General features: G+C 50.0%; 1 protein-coding gene across 2 annotated transcripts in view; it reads left to right on the forward strand.

Moving 5' to 3' along the window:
• GGA3 (golgi associated, gamma adaptin ear containing, ARF binding protein 3) overlaps positions 1-25,554 on the forward strand; it is a 730,479-nt gene that overhangs the window by 417,390 nt on the left and 287,535 nt on the right. For both annotated transcript variants that reach the window (XM_086930774.1, XM_086930775.1), the window contains one exon: positions 6,968-7,105. In XM_086930774.1, coding sequence (XP_086786900.1) covers positions 6,968-7,105 — 138 coding nt within the window. The remainder of the gene's footprint in view (positions 1-6,967; positions 7,106-25,554) is intronic.

A 25,554-nucleotide genomic window follows, 5' to 3' on the forward strand; every position in this document is an offset into this window, starting at 1 on the left:
GCGACAGGCAAACAGATGGATTTGCAGGGAAAAGTTTTGCATGCTGTCGTTGCATCAGATTTATCCTCAGTTGCAACAGGGAGACTGGCTATGTGCTATAGACCTACAGGATGCGTACTTCCATGTGCCCATTGCACAAAAACACAGGAAGTTCCTGCGGTTCCAAGTCGGCGCCAATCATTATCAATACACAGTACTCCCATTCGGACTAAAGTCTCCGCCGAGAACATTCTCGAAGTGCATGGCGGTGGTAGCAGCACACCTGAGGAAGAACAAGGTGTTTGTGTACCCGTACCTGGACGATTGGTTGATCAAGGCATCCTCCTTCTCGGAAGCTCGAGCACACTTCCAGAAGACGTGCGTTCTTTTGAACAAGCTGGAGTTCACATCAACATGTCCAAGTCTGTCCCGACTCCGGTCCAATGCACACAGTACTTGGGAGCCTCCATCAATACGCTGTCAGCAAGCGTGTCTCCTTCGGAAGAGCGACGATTATGACTCCTTCCTAAGGCTCAGGCTCTTATGACCACTCCATCTACAACAGTGAGGACGGTGTCTTCTCTACTGGGATCGATGGCCTCTTGTATCTTCCTGACGCCACACGCACGGCTGCACATGACACTGCTGCAGGAGTGCTTGGAAGACCAGTGGGATCAGAGGAAAGGATCTTGGGACGACAAGATACGACTGTCTCTGCATGCTCTTCAGTGTCTGAAGTGGTGGTGTTCAGCGGAGAAACTCCTCAGAGGGGTTCCCTTCCACAAGGACATTCCCACGCAGACTGTCGTGACGGATGCTTCTCTCCACGGCTGGGGAGCGCACTCCGGAAACCTACAGATTCAAGGAACGTGGTCCCCGATGGAGGCCACGTATCACATCAATTTCCTGGATCTCAGAGCTGTTCACTTGGCACTGAAAGCCTTTCTTCCGTCCTTTCAGACCAACTCTCTGCTTGTACAGACGGACAATACCACCACGATGTATTACCTCAACAAGCAGGGGGGCTCGAGATCGCGCACTCTGTCACAGGAGGCGCAGACGATCTGACACTGGCTTCTGGCCAGAGGACTGACAATAACTGCTACCCATCTGCCAGGTGTGCAGAATGTTCAGGCGGACGCACTGAGCAGACTGATTCAGGAAAACCACAAATGGGTCATAAACGACGAAGTACTAGGAGAAGTCTTCGCAAGGTGGGGGACTCCAGACGTAGATCTGTTCACCACCGCCGAAAACAGCAAGACTTCGCCTCCAGGTACTACCAGTAGAGGATGGTGGGGAATGCGTTATGGATCAACTGGTCGAACAGCTTTCTGTACGCTTTTCCACCCATTCCCCTGATTCCGGCGGTACTCATCAAGCTGGCCCGTTCCAAGGCTCGGATGATACTCATTGCCCCGGAATGGCTCAGACAGTGGTGGTTCACGGACCTGCTTCACCGGTCTCTCCTTCCTCACATTCGGCTGCCGTGCAGGCCGGACCTTCTCACGAAGTTCGGGGGGCAGATGTTGCACCCCAACCTCTCGTCTTTGAGTTTGGCGGCATGGCTCCTGAGATAGTGCAATATGGCCATCTAAATCTGCCAGAGGATTGCATGGACATACTGAAGGAGTCTAAAAGACCTTCCACTCGGACTTCCTATGCTTCTAAGTGGAAGAGGTTCTGTATCTGGTGCCAGTCTAAGAGCTATGACCCGACGACGTGCAAGGAAGACGTCATCCTTCCTTACCTTCTACATTTGGCGCAGTCTGGCCTTAATGTTCATTCCATTAAGGTTCATCTTGCTGTATTAACTGTCTACAGGAAATGCCCTTCGCAGACTTCCTTCTTCCAGATCCCTGTGATCAAAGACTTTTTGGAAGGTTTGAAGAAAGTGTTCCCTCCTGTCCGGCTTCCTTCGCCTTCATAGGAATTGAATGTGGTGCTGTCCAAATTGATGAAGGAGCCTTTGGAACCTATTCATAAGGCTTCGTTGCAGCACCTGTCCTGGAAGGCGGCGTTTCTCGTGGCCATTACATCGGCCCGCAGGGTGAGTGAAATTCAGGCGTTGTGTTGCCAAGAACCTTATACTGTATTTCATGCTGCTAAGGTTGTTATGCGTACTCACCCTAAATTTCTTCCCAAGGTTATTTCTGATTTTCATGTCAATCAGACCATAACGTTGCCTACGTTTTTTCAGAATCCTTCATCTCCAGTAGAAAGGTCTCTATATTCCCTGGATGTTAGCAGGGTGTTGAAATCTGGATAAAACCAAAGATATTCGTAGGTCAGACCAATTATTTGTCAATTATGGATCGGTCAGGACAGGTCTTGCTACCTCTAAGCAGTCCATCTCTAGGTGGATTGTGTCCTGTATACAGTTGTGTTACCAAAAAGATAATAAGACCTTAGGGGGTGAACCTAAGGCTCATTCCACCAGGGGAAAAGCTGCCACAACAGCTTTACTCCGTAATGTTCCGATTGCAGAAATCTGCAAGGCGGCCACTTGGAAGTCGGTTCATACCTTTGCTAAGCATTACTGTCTGGACACTGATGCCAGGGCAGATGCTCAGGTTGGGCAGGCTTCGCTGCGGAATTTGTTCGCACAATAGTGGTGTTACTTTCTTTTCTCCACCGCCGCTTTGGTGTGGGGATGGGCTTACAATTCTATTCACTAGATTACGACTATACACAGAGATCCCCTACTGCAGAAGGAGTAGTTTCTGTCCTGTAACTCCAGTTCTGTAGTAGGGGTATCTCTGTTATAATCATAAGCGCCCGCCCTCCTCCCCGGTGGAGATAATTATTCATGTAAGGAATGCTACAGGTCTGGCGTGCTACGCCTTCAAAAAGAACTGAAAGTAAGAGGGGCCTGCTGTGCATTCTGGGATACTGGGAGAAAGTTCTGGAAAGTTCTCTTAAAGGCATAGTATCCTATTTAAGCCACATAATGGCTTTCTGCCTTTAGTATGTATGATTTTTCCTTCTTTCTCTTCCTCCTCAGGCTTGAAATCCTTCACCTTAAAAATGCCTACTTAACAGGCATGAGATCCTTCGAGATAATTTCTGGACAGGCACGGAGCCATAGATAAGCTGTGCACTTGCTCAAATTACCCCTTAGAATCGAGACTGTCACTTCTACCCCTACAAGTATATACAGGCACCTGATTCACATGGCTATTTTTCTTCTTCAGCACAGTCAACAGGAATGTTTTGGGAGCAGATAGGAGAACGGAGCGATGGTAAGACTTTGGGCAATAGAAAATATTGCTCTTGTTTGCTGTTGCCTAAGCCTTAGATGTCTTTTAAAGTAAAAAAAGAAAAATGACTTGAGTTATGGGTAACTGTAACAGCAAGGAATGCCAGCAACAACTGAAGTCATGGCAGGGTGTGTATCAGCAGTTAGTGAAGTGCGCACTTGGGGTGATTATTGTTGGGTTGGGGTGATTTTGAGATAATGGGACATTTGCTTTAATGTCACATTTTCCCCACTTCACGTTTTTCCAACTCATTTACAGTTTGGAGAACTGCTAACGGCGGAACTGACTAAGGGTACACTGGAGGCATCTGATAAAGACATCTATCTGCTGATTGCCTACCTTTGAACTTCCAGGTGTCAGGCTAGATCCAGTAGATTCTTCCTACCAGTACCCCCATCGATGGCATTGGTCGACTCTGCGTGATGTCGTCGGCGTCGGGTTCATCATCTTCGTGCCGTCCGCGTCGTCAATAGAACCGCCTCTCCGGTGCACTGACGTCGGTTGTTTTCTTTCGGCTCCATCAGCGCCGATCTGTTGAAGATAGCTACCCCCTGTCATTTTTTGACAGACTTTTTTTGACTTTTTGTCGACTGTCAGTGTGTTAGGAAGTGATGTCAAGTAAGAAGATTACGAGGTTCAAGCCGTGCATCGCCTGTCACCGTGCCATGTCGGTCACGGACCCCCCTTTAGTTTGTCTTTGAAGCCTGGAGAGCAACCATGACTCCAAGTCGTGCTCCGACTGCCGGTCCATGACGCGGAAGGCTTTGAGGGAGTGGTCCCTAAAACTTCTCGCTCCCCGGCGTCATACACTGCGGAGGTCACCTTGGCGTTTTCGGTCCAGGTCTCGGTTGAGAGGTAGGTCTGAGCACCGCTCCAGTGAATTGAAATCCTCTTCATCGAAGTCAGGAAAGAGGCACCACAAGAAACAAAAGAGGTTGAAGTGTGCTTCGACTTCACCCTGCCCGTCTCGTGACGCAGTTGAGGAACCTTGGCGTTCGAGGCCTCGCTCCGCAGAGCGGATGCCTTAGTCGGTCCGCGTTTCCCTCCCTTTCCGGGTCCGGTATCGACCCACGCCCAACTGAAAGAATTTTATAATGCCATTTGTGCCATATTTGAGCGCCCAGACCCTGCCGGCGCGGTTTCTTGCCCGCAGGCTCAGAGGACGGAAAGGCACCTGTGGTTCCCATGCTGGTGGCTTTTGCCCCGGCGCCACAGCCTCCGAGTGGACCCATTCCTGGGTCTGGACCGATCCTGGTCGCACCTCCACCGCGACCCTCCGCGACATTGCATCAAGCGCCGAGGTCCTCGGCGTCACCAGCGGCACCTCCCCGATGACACAAAGCCGGTCTGGTGTCCTCCGAGGCCGAGACGGGTGCCGACAGAGCCGTACGGCTCCATACCATTCTCCCTGCTCTATTCTGACGGGTTAGAGATGGAGGAAGATTGGGAGGGGGAGCAGAATCCCTTATAAATCCAGCACCAACAAGATCTGGACTGGTATGATGAACTGGGAGACTCCAATGACCTGAAGTATCCTGAGCTTCTAGACTTGAGCATCGATCCTCTGGTCAGTCTGCCTCAGCGGGAGGATCTTCTATCACAGCAGCAGGGGAGTGTTCTCCACTGGAACCTGTCTACTCTCCGCCTCCTTGCGTGGAGATTGAGCGGCGACAGTTGACAGCTTTTGACCTCCCTCCCGAAGTCTGTGAGGTTATCTTGGCAGCCTGGCATCCCTCCACAAAACCGGTATATGCCTGCTGATGGAACACATTTTGTAAATATTGTACAGACTGGTCGATCAACCCCCTATCTGCTCTCTTATCTGAAGTCCTCTTGTTTATACTTGCTTTAGCCCAGCAGGGCTCTTCTCTGGGAATATTGAAGGGCTGTCTTTCGGCCCTTTCTTCTTTTCTCCGGCTACCATATCAGCCCTCTCTGTTCAAATCTCGTCTGGTGCAGAGGTTTTTGCAGGGGTTAACCCATTTGTTTCCTCCTTCACCTTTCATCATGCCACAGTGGGACCTTAATTTGGTTCTCACTCTTCTGATATGTGCACCGTTTGAGTCACTGTATAACTGTCCTCTGCAGTTGCTCACCATCAAGTCAGCTTTTTTGGTGGCCATAACCTCTGCCAGGAGGGTTAGTGAATTGCAGGTACTATCTTCACAGCCTTCTTACATGACGGTATTTCGGGACAAAGTAATACTCCGGACTAGGGCATCCTTTCTGCCTAAGGTGGTAACACCCTTCCATCTGGGACAGTTGGTTACCCTGCCCACCTTCTATGCACCTCTGCATCCTTCCGAGGAAGAAGAGCGTCTCCATTGTCTGGACCCAAGAAGAACATTGTCGTTCTACCTTGATCGAACTAAAGAGTTCTGGGTGGTTGACCAACTCATTATAGGATGCGTAGAGGCAAAGAAGGGCCGTGCTGTACAGAGGACTATTTTCAATGGGCCATCCTCTGTATAAAAATGTGTTACGCCTTAGCGAGGAAGGATCCCTCTGAAGGGGTAGGGGCCCATTCCACCAGGGCAAAGGCGGTCCCCATGTCTCTCCAGCATGGTGTTCCCGTCTCGGATATCTGCCAAGCTGCCACTTTGGCATCTCTGCACACGTTCGCCAGACACTACTGCCTGGATTCTCAGGTTCGCAGGGAAGGCCTGTTTGATCGCTTTGTTTTACAGGATTTTCTGGTCTAAGCCGTTCCGCATTCCCTCCTCCGGGGATGGTATTGCTTGGGTATCTGTTCAAAGGTAAGGAATCTGCAGCTAGATTACTCTTTCAGATGGACAAGTTACTTACCTTCGGTAACGCCTTATCTGGTAAAGACATGATCTAGCCGCAGATTCCTTACCAACCCACCTATCTTCCCTGCAATACGGATTTAAGTGTCAGGAATGTTCCTCTTTAGGGCCCAAGCTATTCTTTTTTAACACACCATGGTCAATCACTTCATGGCTTCGTGCTTCTGGCATAGAAAGTCATGAAAAGTACTGACGTCAGCGCACCCAGGTGGCGGTTATATTGATGACGCGGACATCATTAGGACGACGAACACGACGCTGACGACATCACGTGGAGTCGGCTGATGCCATCAACCAGCGCACAGGGGTACTGCTGGGGAAAATCTTCCAGATCCAGCCTGACGCCTGGTAGTTCAAAGGGAAGGAATCTGCGGCTAAATCATGTCTCTGCCAGATAAGGCTTTACCGACGGTAAGTTATTTGTCCTTCAGTGCATCAAAAAGGTGCACCTTTTAGGGCAGGCTTTCTGACTAATATCCCTGCCCTGGCCTACCAAGTAAACCACGCATTTCCAAGCAGGAAAATAACTTACATCTTATCCACCATTTTGGTGTTACTGAAACAAATCCCTGCTTCAGTAGTTTGTTTCTGTGAAATTAAAACCAGGCCAAATATGCAGCCGTGACATGTCTATTCACCTATTGTTATTTTTTGTCAAAAATATTCCAGCCCAGTCAGGAGGCACACTTTCACCTAAAAGATTGTGCCAGAGCAGTGGATTTCTAAGTATGGCAGGATGACCCCGACCCTAGTAATTTTGCAGCTAGCCAGCCACATTCTAAATGATTCCTTTTTCACTACAGTTTATGCCAGCTGATTAGATGTCTGTGGTTTGATAAATTGTTTCTCTAGTTGAGTAAAGGGGGATTGCCAAGCTGTCTATATTAATTCATGTTTCCTCTTTTTCTTGCGGCAATGCAGGATGAGGTCCGAATGCAGAAAGTAACAGTGCGCATGCACACTCTGGAGGAAGTGACCAACAATGTCAAACTTCTGCAGGAAATGCTTGTTCATTTTAACAACGAGGATTCATCAGAGGCTGACAAAGAGCTTATGAAGGTGAGCATAGTGGAGTATGGTGAGCAGGTCAGCTCACCTCCCTTCTCGTGTAAGACCATACAAAAATATAATGTCTCACACGAAACCATAATGTCTCATATAAAAAAACTGAATTTCTCATCTTAGCCTGTATAAATGCTGCCTTCTCTGAGCGCTCAGTGTGAGTCCCTTTTCCAGCACTGCAATGTGTTATCTTGCAGCGTGTGTTACGTATGTGTGTCACTTTTGTTTAGCATGAAGTGTATCTTATTTGCATCTCCCAATCTGTCACCGTTCCCCAGCATCAGTGTGACTGAATTCTTCTCCATTGAGGGATCGCCATTGCTATTCCTGAAGAATGAATAGCTCTGCCTGTGACATGATCTCATGTCACTTTATAAGAGAAGCTTAGCTTTTTTTCATTGTGTGTGCTGTAAAGATCCCTATTTCAAAATGAATAGCCCTATAAACTCAACCGTTGCTGACTTGGAGGGACCAGACTTTGGATTTCTGTAAGGCTTCTTCTTTTATTAGCAAGTTCTAGTGAAGGGGCACGAGGCAGAACACATTTACATTGAGAGAAACAGCTATGTGCCTTCAAGACTCCAGGCTTGCCTTTCTTTGCTAGAGGACACGGCATCGGTAGTTTGCCGTTATTTCTTTATATTTTTTTCTTTTTTGGCTCTTGTTTTAGTCTTATCTTGATAACCTCGAAATGTGGTGTCAAAGTTCTCTGCGTGTCTATGAGTCAAGACAGTGGGACAATTCGACATGAAGAGAAACAAGTGCTTTGCATGAAACATGGTGAACATAGACTACATTTCCAGCATGTTTAAATCCTCCGTTCACATATTAAAAAGTTAATTGTCAGTGTGCCCCACTGGTAGAACTGAAGGCAGAAGGTATGTTTATTAGATGCGAGTCTGTGCTTTTTTGTTTGAGAACTGTTTTTATTTTCTAGATAATGAGTAGAACAAAGGTCCAGACTTAAACAGCGTCAGGCCCACAACCCATTTAGTGCCGGCCGAGTATTATAAGAAGGTCTCCAAATATATGGAAAGGTGTTAGTGGAGCAGCTTGAACTCAGTATGTCGCCTACAACCCTTGTTGGGACGGCCGTGTGACATATTATATAGAGCAATATCAGTCCATTGTAGGAAATCTTAGAACCTTTTTTTTATTTAAAAAAAACAACAACATTGAGAACACGGGCGAGAGGCCCACATAAAATAATTAGTGGTGAGAGAACAGGAAAGTGTCGAAAAGAGAAGAGTCAGTAGGAAGGAGAGGTAGACGGCAGCTAAAGAGGCAGCGCGGGCAGACGGAGGGGAGAGGTGCAACAGCGCATGTTGTTGAGATTGGCGGCCCTAATACCTGCCGGAAAGACTGTGCGCAAAGTTGATCTGATTACATGAGTAGCCTGTTAGGATGTGGCGGGAGTATAGCATCTTCAAATAGTCGTAAAGCTCTAAGTTTGGAGGGTAGATAGCGCGCATGTTCTATTTTGCAGAGGTATTTAACTATGGGTCGCCAGACAGCGGCGAAGCGGGTGTCGCATGCTTGCAGTCGCGCTGTAAAAAGTTCCATGCTTATTACATACCATAAGACCACGAACCAAGCAGCAATTGGGGGAGCCTGCGTTTTTCTCCAATATAATGCTATGAGTTCTTTAACCACCCCAAGCATGTGAAGTGCTATAACCCAATCGCTGCGGGTAAGTGCCTTTAGGCTGTCAGGATTAAAGCACAAGCGGATCGTGTTTGTGGACTCAGGCAGGGGGAAGCCTAATACCTCCTTAATATGACTACGGACTTCCTTCCAGAGCAGGGTCAGGAGCGGGCAGTCCCACCAAATGTGAATGATGCATTTGAGCACCTCCAGCACATAGGGGATGTGGCAGGGAATATTTTGTATGCATTTTCCCTCTGTGAGATGCTACGATAGACCATAGGAATGTCCCTCCATAAGCGATTCCACTGTGCGGTTTCCTTGGATGACGTGAGCTGCCATTGACGTTGATTTGGATGTGCAGTTAGTACCGGAGGGTGCTGCAGGATCTGGTAAGTCTGAGAGATAAGGCCCCTTCGATTCGTCGAAGGAGCGGACCAGCCGCTCAAAGGGAATGAATGGCCGGACAGCTGCCTGTTGCATCTCTGGTGAGGACACCCAATGCCGCAGCTGTGCATATTGTAGTCCCGCTCCCAGTGGAAGGTGAAATTCCTCCCTGCACTGGGCAAATGTCTTAAGTGTTCCCCCTTCGTACAGGTCTTCAATCACTCTGCATCCCCCCTGTAACCATTTAGTGAATGTTTGTGTGTGAAGGGCCGGGGGGAATAGTGGGTTACCTGCAATGGGAGTATGGGGGGAGGGAAAGGTCGTTTGTCCCCTACGCACGGCCACTTTGTCCCATATACCTAGGACCTTTTTTGTAGGCACAGCAATATAGGCACTGCGGGAGCGGGTAGTACGGTGGAGCCATGGAAGATCCCAGCTGGTACGCCCAGTTACCAGCCTGTCCCTATGGAACCATATCTTTTCGCTTTCAGTGGTTGTCCACTCTGAGACAAAGCGGAGATGAGAGGCCCAATAGTATTCCAGAAGGTTGGGTCATGCTAACCCTCCTCTGTCTCGCGGGAGCATGAGGATCTTGTGGGGAAATCGTGGTCTACGCCCGCCCCATATGAAGCTAGTGAGATCTTGTTGGAGGCCCTGTATTTGGTGTTGCGGGATAGGGGTGGGAAGACATTGGAATAGATACAAGATTTTAGGGGGTATCGACATATTGACGGCGTTAAGCCTACCTAACCAGGAGATAGTCAGGGATACCACCCTCTCAAGTCTTCCAAGACTGTTCTCCTACATTCCTGCCAATTTACCTGGGTCCACGTGTCCAGAGAGGGAGTCAGTTGAAGCCCTAAATATTGGATATGATCAGTGGCCCATTGATAAGGAGGATGCGTCTTCAAGACTGGTATCTCCTCTTCCTGGATTGTAAGGTTCAAAGCCCAGGATTTGCCATGGTTAATTTTAAGGCCTGAAGCCCGCTCAAAGAATTGTAGCAGAGAGTGAAGCGCCGGAAGGGATGTATATGGACGCGATAGTGTGAGGATAAGAACAACCTCAAAGAATGCTACCTTGTTCTGTCAACCTCCAAGAAAGAGGCAGTGTATGTCCTCAGTCTGCCTGATCATCTCTGCTAGAGGTTCTATCACAAGGGCAAACAGCAGAGGTGACAGGGGGGCAACCCTGCTGCGTACCCCTATGAATGGAAAAGGATTCCGTAAGCTGCCCGTTGACCCAAACCCTAGCTTGCGGGGAGAGGTAAGGGGCAATGATCATAGAGATCATGTTCCTGCCCAGTCCGATTTTCTGCAACACCGCTCGAAGGAAACCCCAGCCCACCCGGTCAAACGCTTTCTCCGGAGTCAAGTGACAGAAGGCAGGCTGGTATGTTCCAGTGGTGCACATTCCCCACCAGGTGCGCGATTCTATGCACATTGTCTGCCCCTTGTCCATTGCAGATGAAGCCAACTTGGTCCGGCTCCACAAAGCCAGGCATGTGGGGATCCAGGCGTTTAGCAAGTATTTTAGTATAGACTTTGAGGTCCGTGTTCAACAAAGCTATGGGGCGATAGGATGCACATAACGTGGGATCTTTTCCCGGTTTGGGGATAAGAGCTATTTCTGCCAAACCCATGGAGGGCGTCTGCCCTTCCGTGTCCGAAAAGGAATTGTCTAATCGCAAGAGGTGGGGCTGGAGTTGCTCTATGATCATGCAATAAAAGGCCAGTGGTAGGCCGTCCTGGCCCAGCACCTTCCCGAAGGGGAGGTCTTTCAACGCTGCCGTCAGTTCCCCGCAGTGAGAGGACCGTCCTGTTGTCAATGCGTACTTGGGAGGGTGCTTCTGCTGAGTAAAGAGCAGCATAATAGGCCCTAAAGGCCTCGCATTTACCTGTTCCGTAGTGACCCTTTCTCCATCGGCAGTTGAATGTTAGCTTTGTGGGCCTTCGCAGCACGCGCTCGCAGGTGCTTCGCCAGCATTCTGCCCACTTTGTCCCCCTCTCAAAGTATTGTTGTTTTAAGGCTAGCAGGGACCGCTCAGCTTTATTGGTACGCAGGGAGCGGAGTTGGCTCCGAAGGTTTGCGAGTCGACTCCGACATGCAAGCGAGGAACGCACCTGGCCCTGTCTCTCCAATTTCTTAATGTCTTTGGAGAGGCTATCTTCCAGGCGCCCGTGCAATCGATAGGGACGTGATGTGGCCGCGGATTGTAGCCTGAAGGCATCCCACACCACAGGGAAAGGGTCTTGGGTAGATCATTGCAAAGCTATGGGGCGATAGGATGCACATAACGTGGGATCTTTTCCCGGTTTGGGGATAAGAGCTATTGCTGCCAAACCCATGGAGGGCGTCTGCCCTTCGGTGTCGGAAAAGGAATTGTCTAATCGCAAGAGGTGGGGTTGTGGAGTTGCTCTATGAACATGCAATAAAAGGCCAGTGGTAGGCCGTCCTAGCCCGGCATCTTCCCGAGGGGGAGATCTTTCAACACTGCTGTCAGTTCCTCCGCAGTGATAGGACCGTTCAGTTGTCAATGCAGACTTGGGAGGGTGCTTCTGCTGTGTAAAGGATTTACAAAAGGGGGTGGTGATGAACAGAGTGTCTGAGTTAAACAGACCACTCTTACCCAGTCCTTTAAGATCAGGGCTTGATCCATCACCGTTATTTATCTCACTGCCCCATCCCAGCTCAGAACCTGGCTATATGCAAATCAGTCTGTCCCTGGCCCAGTGCATCATGGGAACAGGGCAGACCAAACTACCAAGCCAATTCTTCACCGGAAAGGAGACAAGCTACCGGGGACCGGTTTCTGGCATTTCAGCCTTCTTCGGCCCGGCTTGCTTGATTCCTGATGGAGCAGTGAGAAAGGGACTCATGTCTGAGTATACCCTGCCACACCTATAGTGGCCAAAAACGATTTACAAAAGGGGGTGGTGATGAACAGAGTGTCTGAGTTAAACAGACCACTCTTACCCAGTCCTTTAAGATCAGGGCTTGATCCATCACCGTTATTTATCTCACTGCCCCATCCCAGCTCAGAACCTGGCTATATGCAAATCAGTCTGTCCCTGGCCCAGTGCATCATGGGAACAGGGCAGACCAAACTACCAAGCCAATTCTTCACCGGAAAGGAGACAAGCTACCGGGGACCGGTTTCTGGCATTTCAGCCTTCTTCGGCCCGGCTTGCTTGATTCCTGATGGAGCAGTGAGAAAGGGACTCATGTCTGAGTATACCCTGCCACACCTATAGTGGCCAAAAACGATTTACAAAAGGGGGTGGTGATGAACAGAGTGTCTGAGTTAAACAGACCACTCTTACCCAGTCCTTTAAGATCAGGGCTTGATCCATCACCGTTATTTATCTCACTGCCCCATCCCAGCTCAGAACCTGGCTATATGCAAATCAGTCTGTCCCTGGCCCAGTGCATCATGGGAACAGGGCAGACCAAACTACCAAGCCAATTCTTCACCGGAAAGGAGACAAGCTACCGGGGACCGGTTTCTGGCATTTCAGCCTTCTTCGGCCCGGCTTGCTTGATTCCTGATGGAGCAGTGAGAAAGGGACTCATGTCTGAGTATACCCTGCCACACCTATAGTGGCCAAAAACGATTTACAAAAGGGGGTGGTGATGAACAGAGTGTCTGAGTTAAACAGACCACTCTTACCCAGTCCTTTAAGATCAGGGCTTGATCCATCACCGTTATTTATCTCACTGCCCCATCCCAGCTCAGAACCTGGCTATATGCAAATCAGTCTGTCCCTGGCCCAGTGCATCATGGGAACAGGGCAGACCAAACTACCAAGCCAATTCTTCACCGGAAAGGAGACAAGCTACCGGGGACCGGTTTCTGGCATTTCAGCCTTCTTCGGCCCGGCTTGCTTGATTCCTGATGGAGCAGTGAGAAAGGGACTCATGTCTGAGTATACCCTGCCACACCTATAGTGGCCAAAAACGATTTACAAAAGGGGGTGGTGATGAACAGAGTGTCTGAGTTAAACAGACCACTCTTACACAGCCAGGTTCTGAAACTGGGATGGTGCAGTGAGCTAAAAAACGGTGTTGGATCTAGCCCTGATCTCTTGACTGGGTGAGAGTATTCTGTTTAATTCAGAGACTCTGTCCCTCACCACCCCTTATTGTAAATATCTGCTGTGTAAAGGGCAGCATAATAGGCCCTTAAAGGCCTCGCATTTAGCCCGTTCCGTGGTGACCCTTTCTCCATCCGACAGTTGAATGTTAGCTTTGTAGGCCTTCGCGGCACGCGCTCGCAGGTGCTTCGCCAGCATTCTGCCCACTTTGTCCCCCTCTCAAAGTATTGTTGTTTTAAGGCTAGCAGGGACCACTCAGCTTTATTGGTACGCAGGGAGCGGAGTTGGCCCCGAAGGTTTGCGAGTCGCTGCCCACATGCAAATGAGGAACGTACCTGTCCCTGTCTCTCCAATTTCTTAATGTCCTTGGAGAGGCTATCTTCCAGGCGCCCGTGCAATCGATAGGGACGTGATGTGGCCGCGGATTGTAGCCTGAAGGCATCCCACACCACAGGGAAAGGCGTCTCGGGTAGATCATTACTCTCAAAATAAGAGTCAATGGCCGTTCGTATGCTTTCCACGTCGGCTGGATCCCGCAGGACATGCGGTGGCAGGCGCCACCACAGGAGACGGGTGGGGCAAGCTGCCGGATCCTGCAGGAGTAGCTCAACATAGGCATGGTCGGAAAGCGATATGGCGGACATAGACGCCGCTAGTGTGTCTCTTATCAGGGTGTGAGAGATAAAAAGATAATCAATACGCGAATACGAGCAGTGAATGTGTGAGTAGTACGAGTAATCCAGCACCTCAGTAGAATGGTATCGCCATGAATCCATCAAGCTAAGGTCTGCTATTTGCCTCCAGAGAGTGGAGGACATGGCCCCCAACCCATTCGAAGAGGCTTCACTACGGTTCATCCTAGGATCCCACACCAGGTTAAAATCTCCCCCCAGAATCAAGGAGGGGTCGCCCTGTGGCACATGTTCCCGCAGTAGCGTCCGGAGGTAGGAGTCCTGCATCTGGTTAGGTGCGTAGACATTACACAGTGTAAATAGGCGTTTCCCAATCCCTACCCCTGCTCTGACAAAGTGTCCATCTGGCCTGCGAAAGTTTTTAGGTTCTCCCTGCCTGATACCATTTCTGCACAAAATAGCCACTCCAACCGTTTTGGTGGTTGCTGTGGCCCAGAATTAGAGGGAATATTTAGGATGTGCCATGCGAGGAATGTCTATTTTCAGAAGATGGGTTTCTTGAAGAAAGATAATGTCTGGGATGTGTTGGTTGCTTGTTGGGAGAGTTAAGCCCCTTAACATTAAGGGATAGAACCTTTAAAGGGCAGGGGAGAGACATAAGTATATCTGATCCCAAATTAGTCCATCATGCCACCATAGAAAGCATGAAAAAACAGGGGAATTTTTACCTAGGCCTCTGCGAATGAATTTAAACACTGAATGTTCTTCGGATAAACACAACTTTATTTGTTTACCCAGACAATTGGTTTTGTCATTGATTTCTTATGATTTGTCTTGTCTTTTTATAAACAGAAAAGGAAGATTGCCATCAACCTCACATATAGCCATATGTGAATTACATTACATTGTGTGAATATTTACAAAAAGTGAAACACAAAATATGTGAAAAAACATTTACATCACAAAGTGCTCAACATTATGCACACACATGGACAATGAATTAACCAAAGCAATTAATTGAGCAGTCCTACGGCTCAAGGGTGACCGTTATTCACATAAGACCCCTGGCCAATCCCGCTGACCACAATAACTGTCCGAAATTAGAAAGCCTTTCTAATTTCGGACATTTATTGTGCATTTGAGATTAGAATTTGGAACTATTGTTGTATTTGAATTGCTCAGCTTTGCCGATTTGGTCAGCGGGATTGGCCAGGGGTCTTATGTGAATAACGGTCACCCTTGAGCCGTAGGACTGCTCAATTAATTGCTTTGGTTAATTCATTGTCCATGTGTGTGCATAATGTTGAGCACTTTGTGATGTAAATGTTTTTCCACATATTTTGTGTTTCACTTTTTGTAAATATTCACACAATGTAATGTAATTCACATATGGCTATATGTGAGGTTGATGGCAATCTTCCTTTTCTGTTTATAAAAAGACAAGACAAATCATAAGAAATCAATGACAAAACCAATTGTCTGGGTAAACAAATAAATTTGTGTTTATCCGAAGAACATTCAGTGTTTAAATTCATTCGCAGAGGCTTAGGTAAAAATTCCCCTGTTTTTTCATTATATTGGCCCTACCTACCCTCTTTCCCACAGGGCCTAACCACCCTTGTTCTTTGACCATAGAAAGCATGGCAGGATAAAGGGAGGGGGGTGCAGGAGCGGGCCTTTCCTATCAACAAGGGCGCGCCATAGCATTGAGGTCTCCCATCCGCCACACCTAGTAGACAAGAAGAAGTAGGAAAGAAGAATCAAGTAAGGAGGAAGATATAGGAGTGAAGAGTGGATAACCTGCATTGGCCAACCGGGCCACATTGGTCTGTTCCAGTCGCGGGCCAGCCCACACCACAAGGTTTGGATGGTCCCAGAGACGTCACTCTCTCAAGAACAGATGGGGGTAGGTTGTCTGCCGCTCTCAAATTTGTCCAGGCGGGGTGCTCCGGCACCAGCCACACTGCGGGGGGGGAGCTGGGGTGATGTCTAGATCACAGCAGCAAACATCAAACTCGGCCAGGGAGAGCTGTGCTCCCAGAGGCAGGTCCCAAAGTCCATTACGGGCACGTGAGCTGTCTATCAGGGAGTTGAAGAGCGCGATCCTGCCTCTGATTTATCCCCTTTCAAGGACCTGATGTGTTCGATATTGTCCTGTTTAGCCTGTTTAGGGGTGGTGAGCATCTGGGACGGCGCACAGTAGACCAGGACGGCTTGGCTGGCACCCGTGTAGGAGGTGGAAGATGGGTGGGACTGGCAGGTCGTGAGGAGGGAAGTCATAGTAGTTGAGCCGCTTCTTTGTAGGACCGCATCACTCTACGTTTGGACTCCCATTGAAAAATAAGGGCGAATGGGTGTCCCCACTGATAGGAGATGTCCATGCTCCGCAGCTTGTCCGTCACAGGTTTAAAGTCGCGGCAGCATCGCAAGGTATTAGGTGCTAGGTGCTGAAAGATCTGGATATTGTTCCCATCATATGTGAGATCCTATTTAGCTCGCGCCACCCGAAGTATAGCCTATTTTTCTGTGAAGAAGTGGACCGTGGTTAAAATGTCCGGAAGGATGCCCGCCCGCGGGCCCGGAGACCCGATGGGCCCAGTCCAAAGCCGGCAGGGAAGCGTCATCATCCCCCCAGACCTCGTGAAGGAGCTTTGCCACATAGGTCATAATGTCTTTCCCTTCCTCCTCGAGAGGAACCCCCCGGATGCGGAGGTTGTTCTGCGACTTCGATTTTCCAGGACCTCCTGCTTCAGTTGCAATTCTATGTGCTGGTCCACCAGGGTGGCCAGGCATTGCCAGAGTTGCTCCTGATCCTCTGTATGGGCGTCAACCGTCTTTTCCAGCCCGTCCACTCGTTCGCCTAGATCCTTAATTTCTTTCTTGAGTTCCCGAACACAGGAGTGCACTTTGGTGCGCAGGGAGCCTATTTCGGTCTTCAGCTCAGACATGAAGGAGGCCATAAATGCTTGTGTTACCGGCGGCGAGTCCCCTCCAGCCTGCGGAGCCACCTCGGCGGGGGCAGATGTGCCCGCTTTGCTCCACATTGCTGCCACAGAGTTGTCTTTGGAGGTTGTCCCTGAAATGTCTTTGCCCCCTTTGCAACATGTCATTACCACGCCATGGTTGTCCTGCGGGGTGCCAGTCACAAAGGGCAATGAGGGTCCGTGAGATAGCCTGCAAGGGCGTCCGGTTGCCAAGTGAATTCGCTACACTTCTGATGTGTGTGTCCCCAATAGCGACAGCAGCAGCTGGGATGAGAGTCGCCGGGTCCTGATAATGGCCTGCGGAGCCCATCAACGATGCAGTCATCATTTCCCAGAGCCGACTTGTATCATACAGCCTTCGCAAGCCAGCAGGCACTGGCTTTAGTGCCCAAGTTGGGAGGGGTGTGGGGGGACGGGTGCAGAAATCAGTGGCAGGGGCTGTCCCGGTCGACAGTTTCTTTTTTTATTTTATTTTTGAAAATTTGTATTTCATTTTGCACAATAAAATTAACAGTCTCCATTGTCATTTGGCTTACATATATCATACATCACGGCATTCACATGAATTTCCATTATAACTTGACACAGTTCAGTATATCATTAGGCATTAGTCCCTTACCATCTCTCCCACATTCAATACCCTTTATCTATGTCGACTTTTTAATCACCCCCTGGCGGTGGTCACGGGCTTTTTTCCGGGGTTGAATCTATCTGAGGAGGCTCACATATACTCCCCCTGAATTCGTTCCACTTTCCCCAGATTCCGGACCATTTCTTAAGGCATTCTCTGTAGGAGTATACCGCCCTTTCAGCCACCATTGCGACATCCATGTCACCTCTCCATTTCTGATATGTGGGGAGCACTCCGGAACCCCAGTTCCTAGCTATGTTTCTCTTTGCTATTGTCATCACAAGCGTGACCCAGTTTTGCAGTGCCAAGTTAAAGTCTGTGGGCTCCCAAACGTTCAGGAGGCATCGTTTGGGATCCGGCGGAATGTCTGCGCCCCCCACCTGCGAGATCACATCCATTACTCATTCCCAGTATGATTGTATTCGTGGGCATTCCCTTATTATGTGGTAAGATGTTCCCCTGAGTCTACAGTTTCTCAGACATAATGAGTCAGGCACGTGCCCCAGCTTATGTAGTGTAGTGCGCGAATAATATATGCGGTGAAACACCTTGAGTTGTATTAGTTTGAGCTTAGATAGAATCGCTCCTTCTTGGGCCGACGCCAGCGCGTCCTTCCTGCCAGTCTGAGTCTTCCATGTCTCCTAATTCCGTCTGCCACCTTTCCCTTAGTGTCGTTGTGGGGTCTGGTTGGTTGTTCACTAACTTGCGATACATCTGGGAGATCGCCTTTTTTTCCATATAGTCAGTGAGAAATATGTCCTCCGGGGGCGAGGCCTCTGCTAGTTGGGTGTCTGGGTGGAAAACGCTCTTGAGCGCGTGTCTGATTTGTATATATCAATAGAGTTCTGTCTCCCCCATTCAGTACGTGTCTCGCAGTTTTGCAAAGGGCAGGACCTCCCCTTTTACCCTTAGATCTCCTATTTTGGTAATACCAATGAGGTCCCATTTCTTGAACCCCTTGGTGTTGGCTCAGGTGCCCAATCGTCGGGTCTCCCAGAGGGGGGTGGCCTGTGTCAGTACTTCCTCCCATCCCAACGCTCTTTGCGCTGTATGCCATATTTTGATTGGGTGAGCAGTCGGTCTTGTGAGTGTGTTCCGTCTCTTATTGGTATAAAGGGTTTTCATCAGGTGATCAGTGGTTAAGACGTATCTATCCAGTCTGAATGCAGGTTCCTCCTGCGGGGTGTGTAACCATTGGTTTATCACCACAAGCTGTGAAGCCCAGAAGTACAATTTCACGTTAGGTAGTGCTATTTGCCCTTTCATACCAGCTACGGACCAGTTTATGTTGCACACTTAGTGCCGGTTTCCCATCCCACAATATTCCGCTTCAATTGCTTTAAAATAAGCGGGGAGACTGGGAATGGGGTATTTTGGAGGGCATATAAAACCTGGGCCGGGCATCATCTTAAAGAGTGCTGCCCTCCCCAGCAACAACAATGGAAGGGACCTCCAATATTTAACATCAGCACAAAACTTTGTGAGTGGCTGCATTAGGCTTTCTTCCACGAAAAGTGTCACCTGTGGTGTAGCATATGTTCCCAAATACTTGAACCCTCTAGTCACAATTTGGAGCTCACATCCCCGTGGGAGCTTGGGTGTGGGACCGTGCACAACATAAATGAGTGATTTTTTCCAATTGATAGTATACCCTGATACCCTCCCGTATGCAGTACAGATAGCTAATAAGCATACCAATGACCGTGCCAAGGACGTCAAATATATTACCACGTCATCCGTGTATAGCGAAATTCGGTCTTCCCAGTCTGCCTCCCATCTCATCCCCCGGATCGACCCGTCCTGTCTTATCCAAGTGGTTCCAGTATTAACGCGAAGAGGAGTGGTGACAACGGGCAGCCCTGTCTCGTGCCCCTTCCCAGTGTAAACTCATGTGAAATACGGCCATTTGCTACCACCTGTGCTAGGGGCGCTGTGTATAGTAATTTAATCCATGCAAGTATTGTTATTGTTATTGTTATTGTTAGTGAGGTTTTATATCGCGCCTAATCACCTGCAGGTCTCTAAGCGCCTGGAAAGATGGTAACAGACAATAACTTAGCAAGATGGAAGCTGAGGTCAAAGCTAGATTATACTGTGCTCATGCTTTTGCTGAACAGGAATGTTTTTAGGCTCTTCCTGAATCGTATTAGATTCCCTTCCCGGCGCAGCACCTCCGGCAGCCTGTTCCATAGCTGGGGAACTAGCACTGAAAAGGCTCTCCCTCCCTTAGTCACTAATCTGTAGCGAGGACAGACCAGTAATTGGGAGTCTGAAGATCGAAGTGTTCTCATAGGGCAATAAAGTTGCAGACGATCTTTGATGTAGGTTGGGGCCTTGCCATAGATTGCCCTATGGGCCGTGCATAAGTTCTTAAATTCCACTCTTTCTTTAATGGGGAGCCAGTGCAAACTTTGTAGTAGGGGAGTGGCTTTAGATCTCCTCGGTAGCCTGAAGATCAACCGGGCAGAGTCATTCATTATGACCTGAAGTCTGCTGGTCAGAGTTTTAGGTAAGCCAAGGTAAAGGGCATTACCGTAATCAATTCTGGAGATGATGGTGGCCGCTACTATTGATCGCATCATGGATTGTGAGAGGACAGGAATTAACTTCCGCAGTTGCCGAATGATGTTTGTACAGCTTCCCACAACCGCAGAGATCTGAGGGGCCATTGACAGATCATCATCCAGCTTGATCCCCAGGCTCTTTACAAACGGGCTTGTTTTTGGAGCAGGGCCTAACTCTGTGGGCCAATAGAGATCACACCAAGGTGAGGCAGTGGATGGAATCACTAGTACCTCAGTCTTGTCAGGGTTAATTTTTAGCAGGTTATCCGTCATCCATTGCACTGTGAACCGCAAGATGTTCTGAGCTTGAAGTTGTGCGGCCATGGTGTCATCGACACTTAACAGCAATTGCGTGCTGTCTCGTGCCCCTTCCCAGTGTAAACTCATGTGAAATACGGCCATTTGCTACCAACTGTGCTAGGGGCGCTGTGTATAGTAATTTAATCCATGCAAGTATTTCGGGCCCAAACCCCATCTTTTGGAGTACTGCGAACAGAAACGGCCATTCCACGAGGTCGAACGCCATCGTGGCGTCTAATGAGAGGATAGCCGCGTCTTCTTGGATCATTGGTATCCGAACCAATACTCCATTCAGACGTCTTAAGTTGAGAGAGGTATTGCGCCTCGCCATGAGCCCCGATTGGTCTGGGTGGACTAGTGTCTTATGGTGAGGCTGCAAACGGAGTACTAATGCTTTGGCTAGTATCTTGGCTTCTGCATTTATCAGGGTTATTGGGCGGTAGGATGAGCTATTTAGTGTGAGCTTACTTGGCTTGTATATTGCTACAATTGTGGCAAGTCGTTGATCCTTTCGTAACATCCCCTTTTCAAGACTCTTGTTATACATATTTAGTAAGTGGGGCAGGATCGATCCTGACACCTTTTATATAGTTCAATTGGCAGGCCATTAGGCTCCATTGCTTTCCCTGTGTGAAGTGCCGATAGTTCCACCCCCAATTCCTCAGTCGTAAATGCTGCTTCTAATTCCAACATTGCTTCCTGTGCTAGTGTAGGCATTTTGATGTCTCGGAAAAACTGTATGTTCTCCTCTACGGTGGCTGTGGCTCATGGCGTATATACCTTTTAGTAATGTGTGGCTAACCCTTCCGCTATGAGTTGTGGGTCTGTCGTGGTGATGTGGTCCTCTAGCGTCAGTTGGGCAATCCATCTGCTCGCCCTCTCTCTCCTTTCCAACCACGCCAGCAGTCTGCCGGACTTATCTCCTAGTTCGTACAGTCTATGCTGGGTGGCCAAGTGTCTGGCTTTCGAGTCTTCCCAAGCATACGTTCTATATTCCTGGCATGCTAATGGCATGCTAATGTCAGGGCTTGTGCTGTGGTGTTGTTAGTGTTTGCAGAGTGTGCTACCTCCGCCCTCTGCACTCCTTCTTCCAGGGTGTCTAGGTGTTGTCTTTGTTCCCTTTTGTGGCTGGTGATAATAGACATAGCTTGGCCCCGAATCACCTATTTATATGCCTCCCATAAAATGCCTGGTGATTCCACCGAATGTTCATTCTCTGTAAAATATTGTCCAGTGGCTTTCACGAGTGCTTTACCAATCTTAGGGACCTTTAGATAACCTGGGTAGAGCGAGAAAAGCCGTTTCCTGCCAGGTACCTGTGCTGCATATGTGAATTGTATCTGGGAGTGGTCTGAGATGCTCCTTGGTAAATGTGATATATCAATTATCCTTTCCGGGGTTATTGCTAAGGCCAATATATAATCGATCCGTGAGAGACTGTTGTGCACCCCGGATTGAAAGGTGTATTGCTGCTCGGTGGAGTGTCTCACCCGCCATATGTCAGTCAGTCCCAGCGCATCTATGAATTCCTTCAGAGCTTGATTTGGTCTAGCAGATTCTCTGGGCGGCCTGCGGTCTATGGTGGTGTCTATTACCGTATTAAAGTCTCCACCCATGATCAGTTCCCCTTCTGGAAGACCCAGAAGAAATTTCCCAAGATCCTGGAAAGCTGTATGGTGGAGCGTGGGGGAGGCGGGGGGGGGTTATAATAGACTGAGACCACATTATACATATGCCCTTGGTCGTCCATCCAAGTCCCTTTTAGTATCAGGGGCTAGCTTTTATGAACCAATATGCCCACTCCCCGGGAACCAGAGGTGAATTCTGAATGAGCCACCATTTTGAACCCCCAGCGCTCTAACGCCTTACAGGCCGTCCCCACCAGATGTGACTCTTGAATTAGAGCCACAGTAGGGCCCTTACGTTTTAAGTACTGGAGAACCAGCCCCCTTTTTATCTTATTCCCTAGCCCATTCACATTCCAGGATATGATCGATAGGGGAGGCCCCGGTGCTCGTGGTGTCAGGGAGTCGGCGTTTGGGTCTTCACGTCGTGGTGTAGTATGTGTCATGTGTAGCTATTACACTTTTACTAGGAACAGAATAATAGAGGCTATGTGTATAAGCACATTGTTTGTTGGCTATCTTCCTTACATGGAGAAGAACCATAACAGTTAAAGTAAAACAGAACCAGTCAACTCTCCTGTTACCCCAACCTTTACCCCCCACCCTGCCTCCCTGCCCGGCAGTTCTAGAACTGCCTGCCACCCCAACTGAGCAGAGTGCTTGAAATCCCTAACTAATCTCCTCTCACGCGCGGGTGAGTCTTTCAGTGACCAGATCAAGACCCTCCCGTCAGAAAAGTCTATCGGTACAGTGTTGCGTATAGTCTACTAGATCCTACCTGCGGGGGCCCCTGCCCCCCAGTCAGTGTTCTTTTTCAATCAAAGTTCTTTATCCTGGTCCAGCAGCGGGCAGTGCTCTACTTCTAGTTCCGACTCCTGACAACGGTCACTCATTAGCAATACAGGTTCAATGTCTCAGTCCGTTAACTGCAGTCTTCGTGTTCTTCGCGTCGCAGATGTCCCGGGTCCCAGTTTTGCATCAGTGCGTCATCTTTCTTGGCTTCCAGCTTCCCTCCTCAGCCAGCGTTTTGTGAGTTCTCCAGGGCCTTGGATCCTCTGGCCGGACGCCATCCCTCCAGCCAGTCCTGCGCCTCTGCTGGTGTCTCGAAGAACCATGTCTTCCCTTCAGATTTGATTTGCAGCTTCGCCGGGAAAAGCATAAAGTATTTCAGTTCCCTGACACGCAGTTCCTTTTTTACTTCAGTGAAACTGCGCCTTTGTTGTGTGACCGCTGCTGTATAGTCAGGGTAGAAAGTGATTTCGGAGATGTCGATTTTTATCAGCGGGGCGATGCGCGCTGCCTGCAAGATGGCGTCGCGGTCCCAAAAGTTGAAGATGCGTGCCAGAATTGGCTGTGGCGGTGCCCCCGGGCGTGTTTTGCCCCCCGGTACACGGTGCGCCCTCTTTACCGAGAAATAATTGAACAGCCCTCATGGCTGCAGCTCGTTCTGGATCAAGTCTTCTACGAAGAGATCTATAGCTGGGCCACCATCCTTTTCCGGTACACCCACTAGGCGTACGTTGTTACGCCGGGAGCGGCCTTCCTGGTCATCTAGTTTGGCTTTTATCATTTTGTTGTCCGCCTCTAGTCTCTGAACTTGTTGCCACAATGTTGCTGTATCCGCGGACAGCCCCGCCATCGTCTTTTCCACATCCACTAGCCTGTCTGACAGTTTCGCGAAGTCTGCCCGTATTAAGGAAATGTCTGTAGAGATCGTGCCCATCGAGGACTGCATTGTTCATAGGGCTGCCATCTCATCCTAGAGGGTCACTTCCTCAGTGACATCTGGTTTGTCAGCCGTCAGGGCGGTAGCTTGCGTTGCGTCCACTTTAGGGGCCTCCGAGGGGTCCTTTGTATAGGCATACTTGTCTAGCCTGGGGGTTTGCTGTACCCTGGGTCCTCTGCCTCCCATCGTGCCCCCCGTATATGGTAGGTGTTATGTCTCTGAGCAGTGTTCTCTGTTGCCCTCTGCGTGGGGGGACTGCACATGTGGCCTCCAGGCGTTTCCTGCACTTCTGGCACTGTAGTGTATGAGAGCCGATATCTGTGCCTGGGTGCCTTCTGTCACTGTGGTCTGTTAATGGGAGGCAGTGGGGCGTGTAGACTGTTGCGCTGGTCTCACACCGCCTGTCTGGAACCTCAACTCACTGAAGGGCCCGTGTGGAGTTCTGGCACTCTCACGCTGCTTACCCCCTTTGTTGGTCTTCTGGCTGCGTTTGCCCTCGCTGGCAGTCTTAGTTCAATCTGTGTCCCTCTGTGGAGCTCGTGCCTGCGCCCCTCCCTCCGGCGCCTCTAGGTCCTCGGGCCCGCTCCTGCCGTCTCAACGGGCCCCGGCACGTCAGTTGTTCCGATGGGTGTCTGCGGTCCCTCGCTCTATACTTGTTTGCCACTCACTTGCGGGACGCCGTGGTCCGTTGCTGGCCTCCGCTGGAACCCCTCCGTAGCGGATGTTGCTGCCTCCGATCAGCGCTCCGTGTGTTGCGGATGTAACGCGCCTCTCCCATCAATGCCCAAACACGCTCCAGCCTCCGACGCTAGTCTCTGCTCAGCACCGGCCCCCTCGCACTCGGGGATTGCCAGTACTCGAGGTCCCGGCTTAGGCGTGTCCCCTAAGCCACGTTCGTTCCTCCGTCAGATCTCGGCGGTCGAGTGGGTTACAGGGATCAGAAGCAGCTCATTCGCCGTTGCGAGCACTGCCGCAATGGAATCCCTAAAGCAACACCGTCTCTTCACAGGATAATTAATCGGATTAATGTGGGAAGGTCCGTCTATCTCTCCCCCCCCCCCCCAAACTCCCCCTCCCCCCGGTCGACAGTTTCATGGGTGCACGCGGCCCGCAGCGGTGATATTTCTCCACTATGCTGCACAGGAGCTGCACCTTAATTGTTGCTCATCTCACTGATGTCACAGAGACCAGGGCCCTGCCTGTAGATTCAGGGAACTGCAGGCCATCGTGTCTCACGCCCCGGATTCGGGCTACCACAAGGCCCCAAAGGCTACTAAAGAAGACCAGAGGGCCGCCCGGGCCAAGGCAGTGCAGGGCAGTAGTAGTCTCGGTGTTTCAGGTCAGCAGCTCCACCCGAGCCTGAGTGATCTGATGCCAGGGCAAGTCCCCTCCGTAGGGGCTAGCGCCGGGGTCAGGCCAGTCTCCTCGTGGTCCGGTGTGTCGCAGCACGGTGTGGCTGGGACAGGCCGGTAAGGCTTCTGGTGGGCCCCCTTGCAGACGTTTCTTTGGCCTGCTTAAGGGAGGTGGCCGGGCAATCGGGCAGTGTGTGCGGCCACAGCGGTGGTCTTCTTACAGGGGCAGCGGCAAGCGCACTGGGGTCAAGCCAGTCTCCCCGCAGGCCCTGGCCGCGTGGTGCGGTATATCGCAGCCCGGCGTGGCAGGCGCAGGCGTGCCCCCTTGTAGGAGTGTCTTTGGGCTGTTTCAGAGAGATGGCCAGGCATTCAGGCAGGGTGTGCAATTACAGCAGTGGTCTTCTCGCAGGGGCAGCAGCAAGCGCTCCGGGGTCAGGCCAGTCTCCCCACTGGCACCAGATGCGTTGTCCGGAGTGTTGTGGCCCGGGTGACTGGCACAGCCGGAAA

The sequence above is a fragment of the Lissotriton vulgaris genome, chromosome 7, assembly GCF_964263255.1.
Source record: "Lissotriton vulgaris chromosome 7, aLisVul1.2, whole genome shotgun sequence".
Classification (NCBI taxonomy): domain Eukaryota; kingdom Metazoa; phylum Chordata; class Amphibia; order Caudata; family Salamandridae; genus Lissotriton; species Lissotriton vulgaris.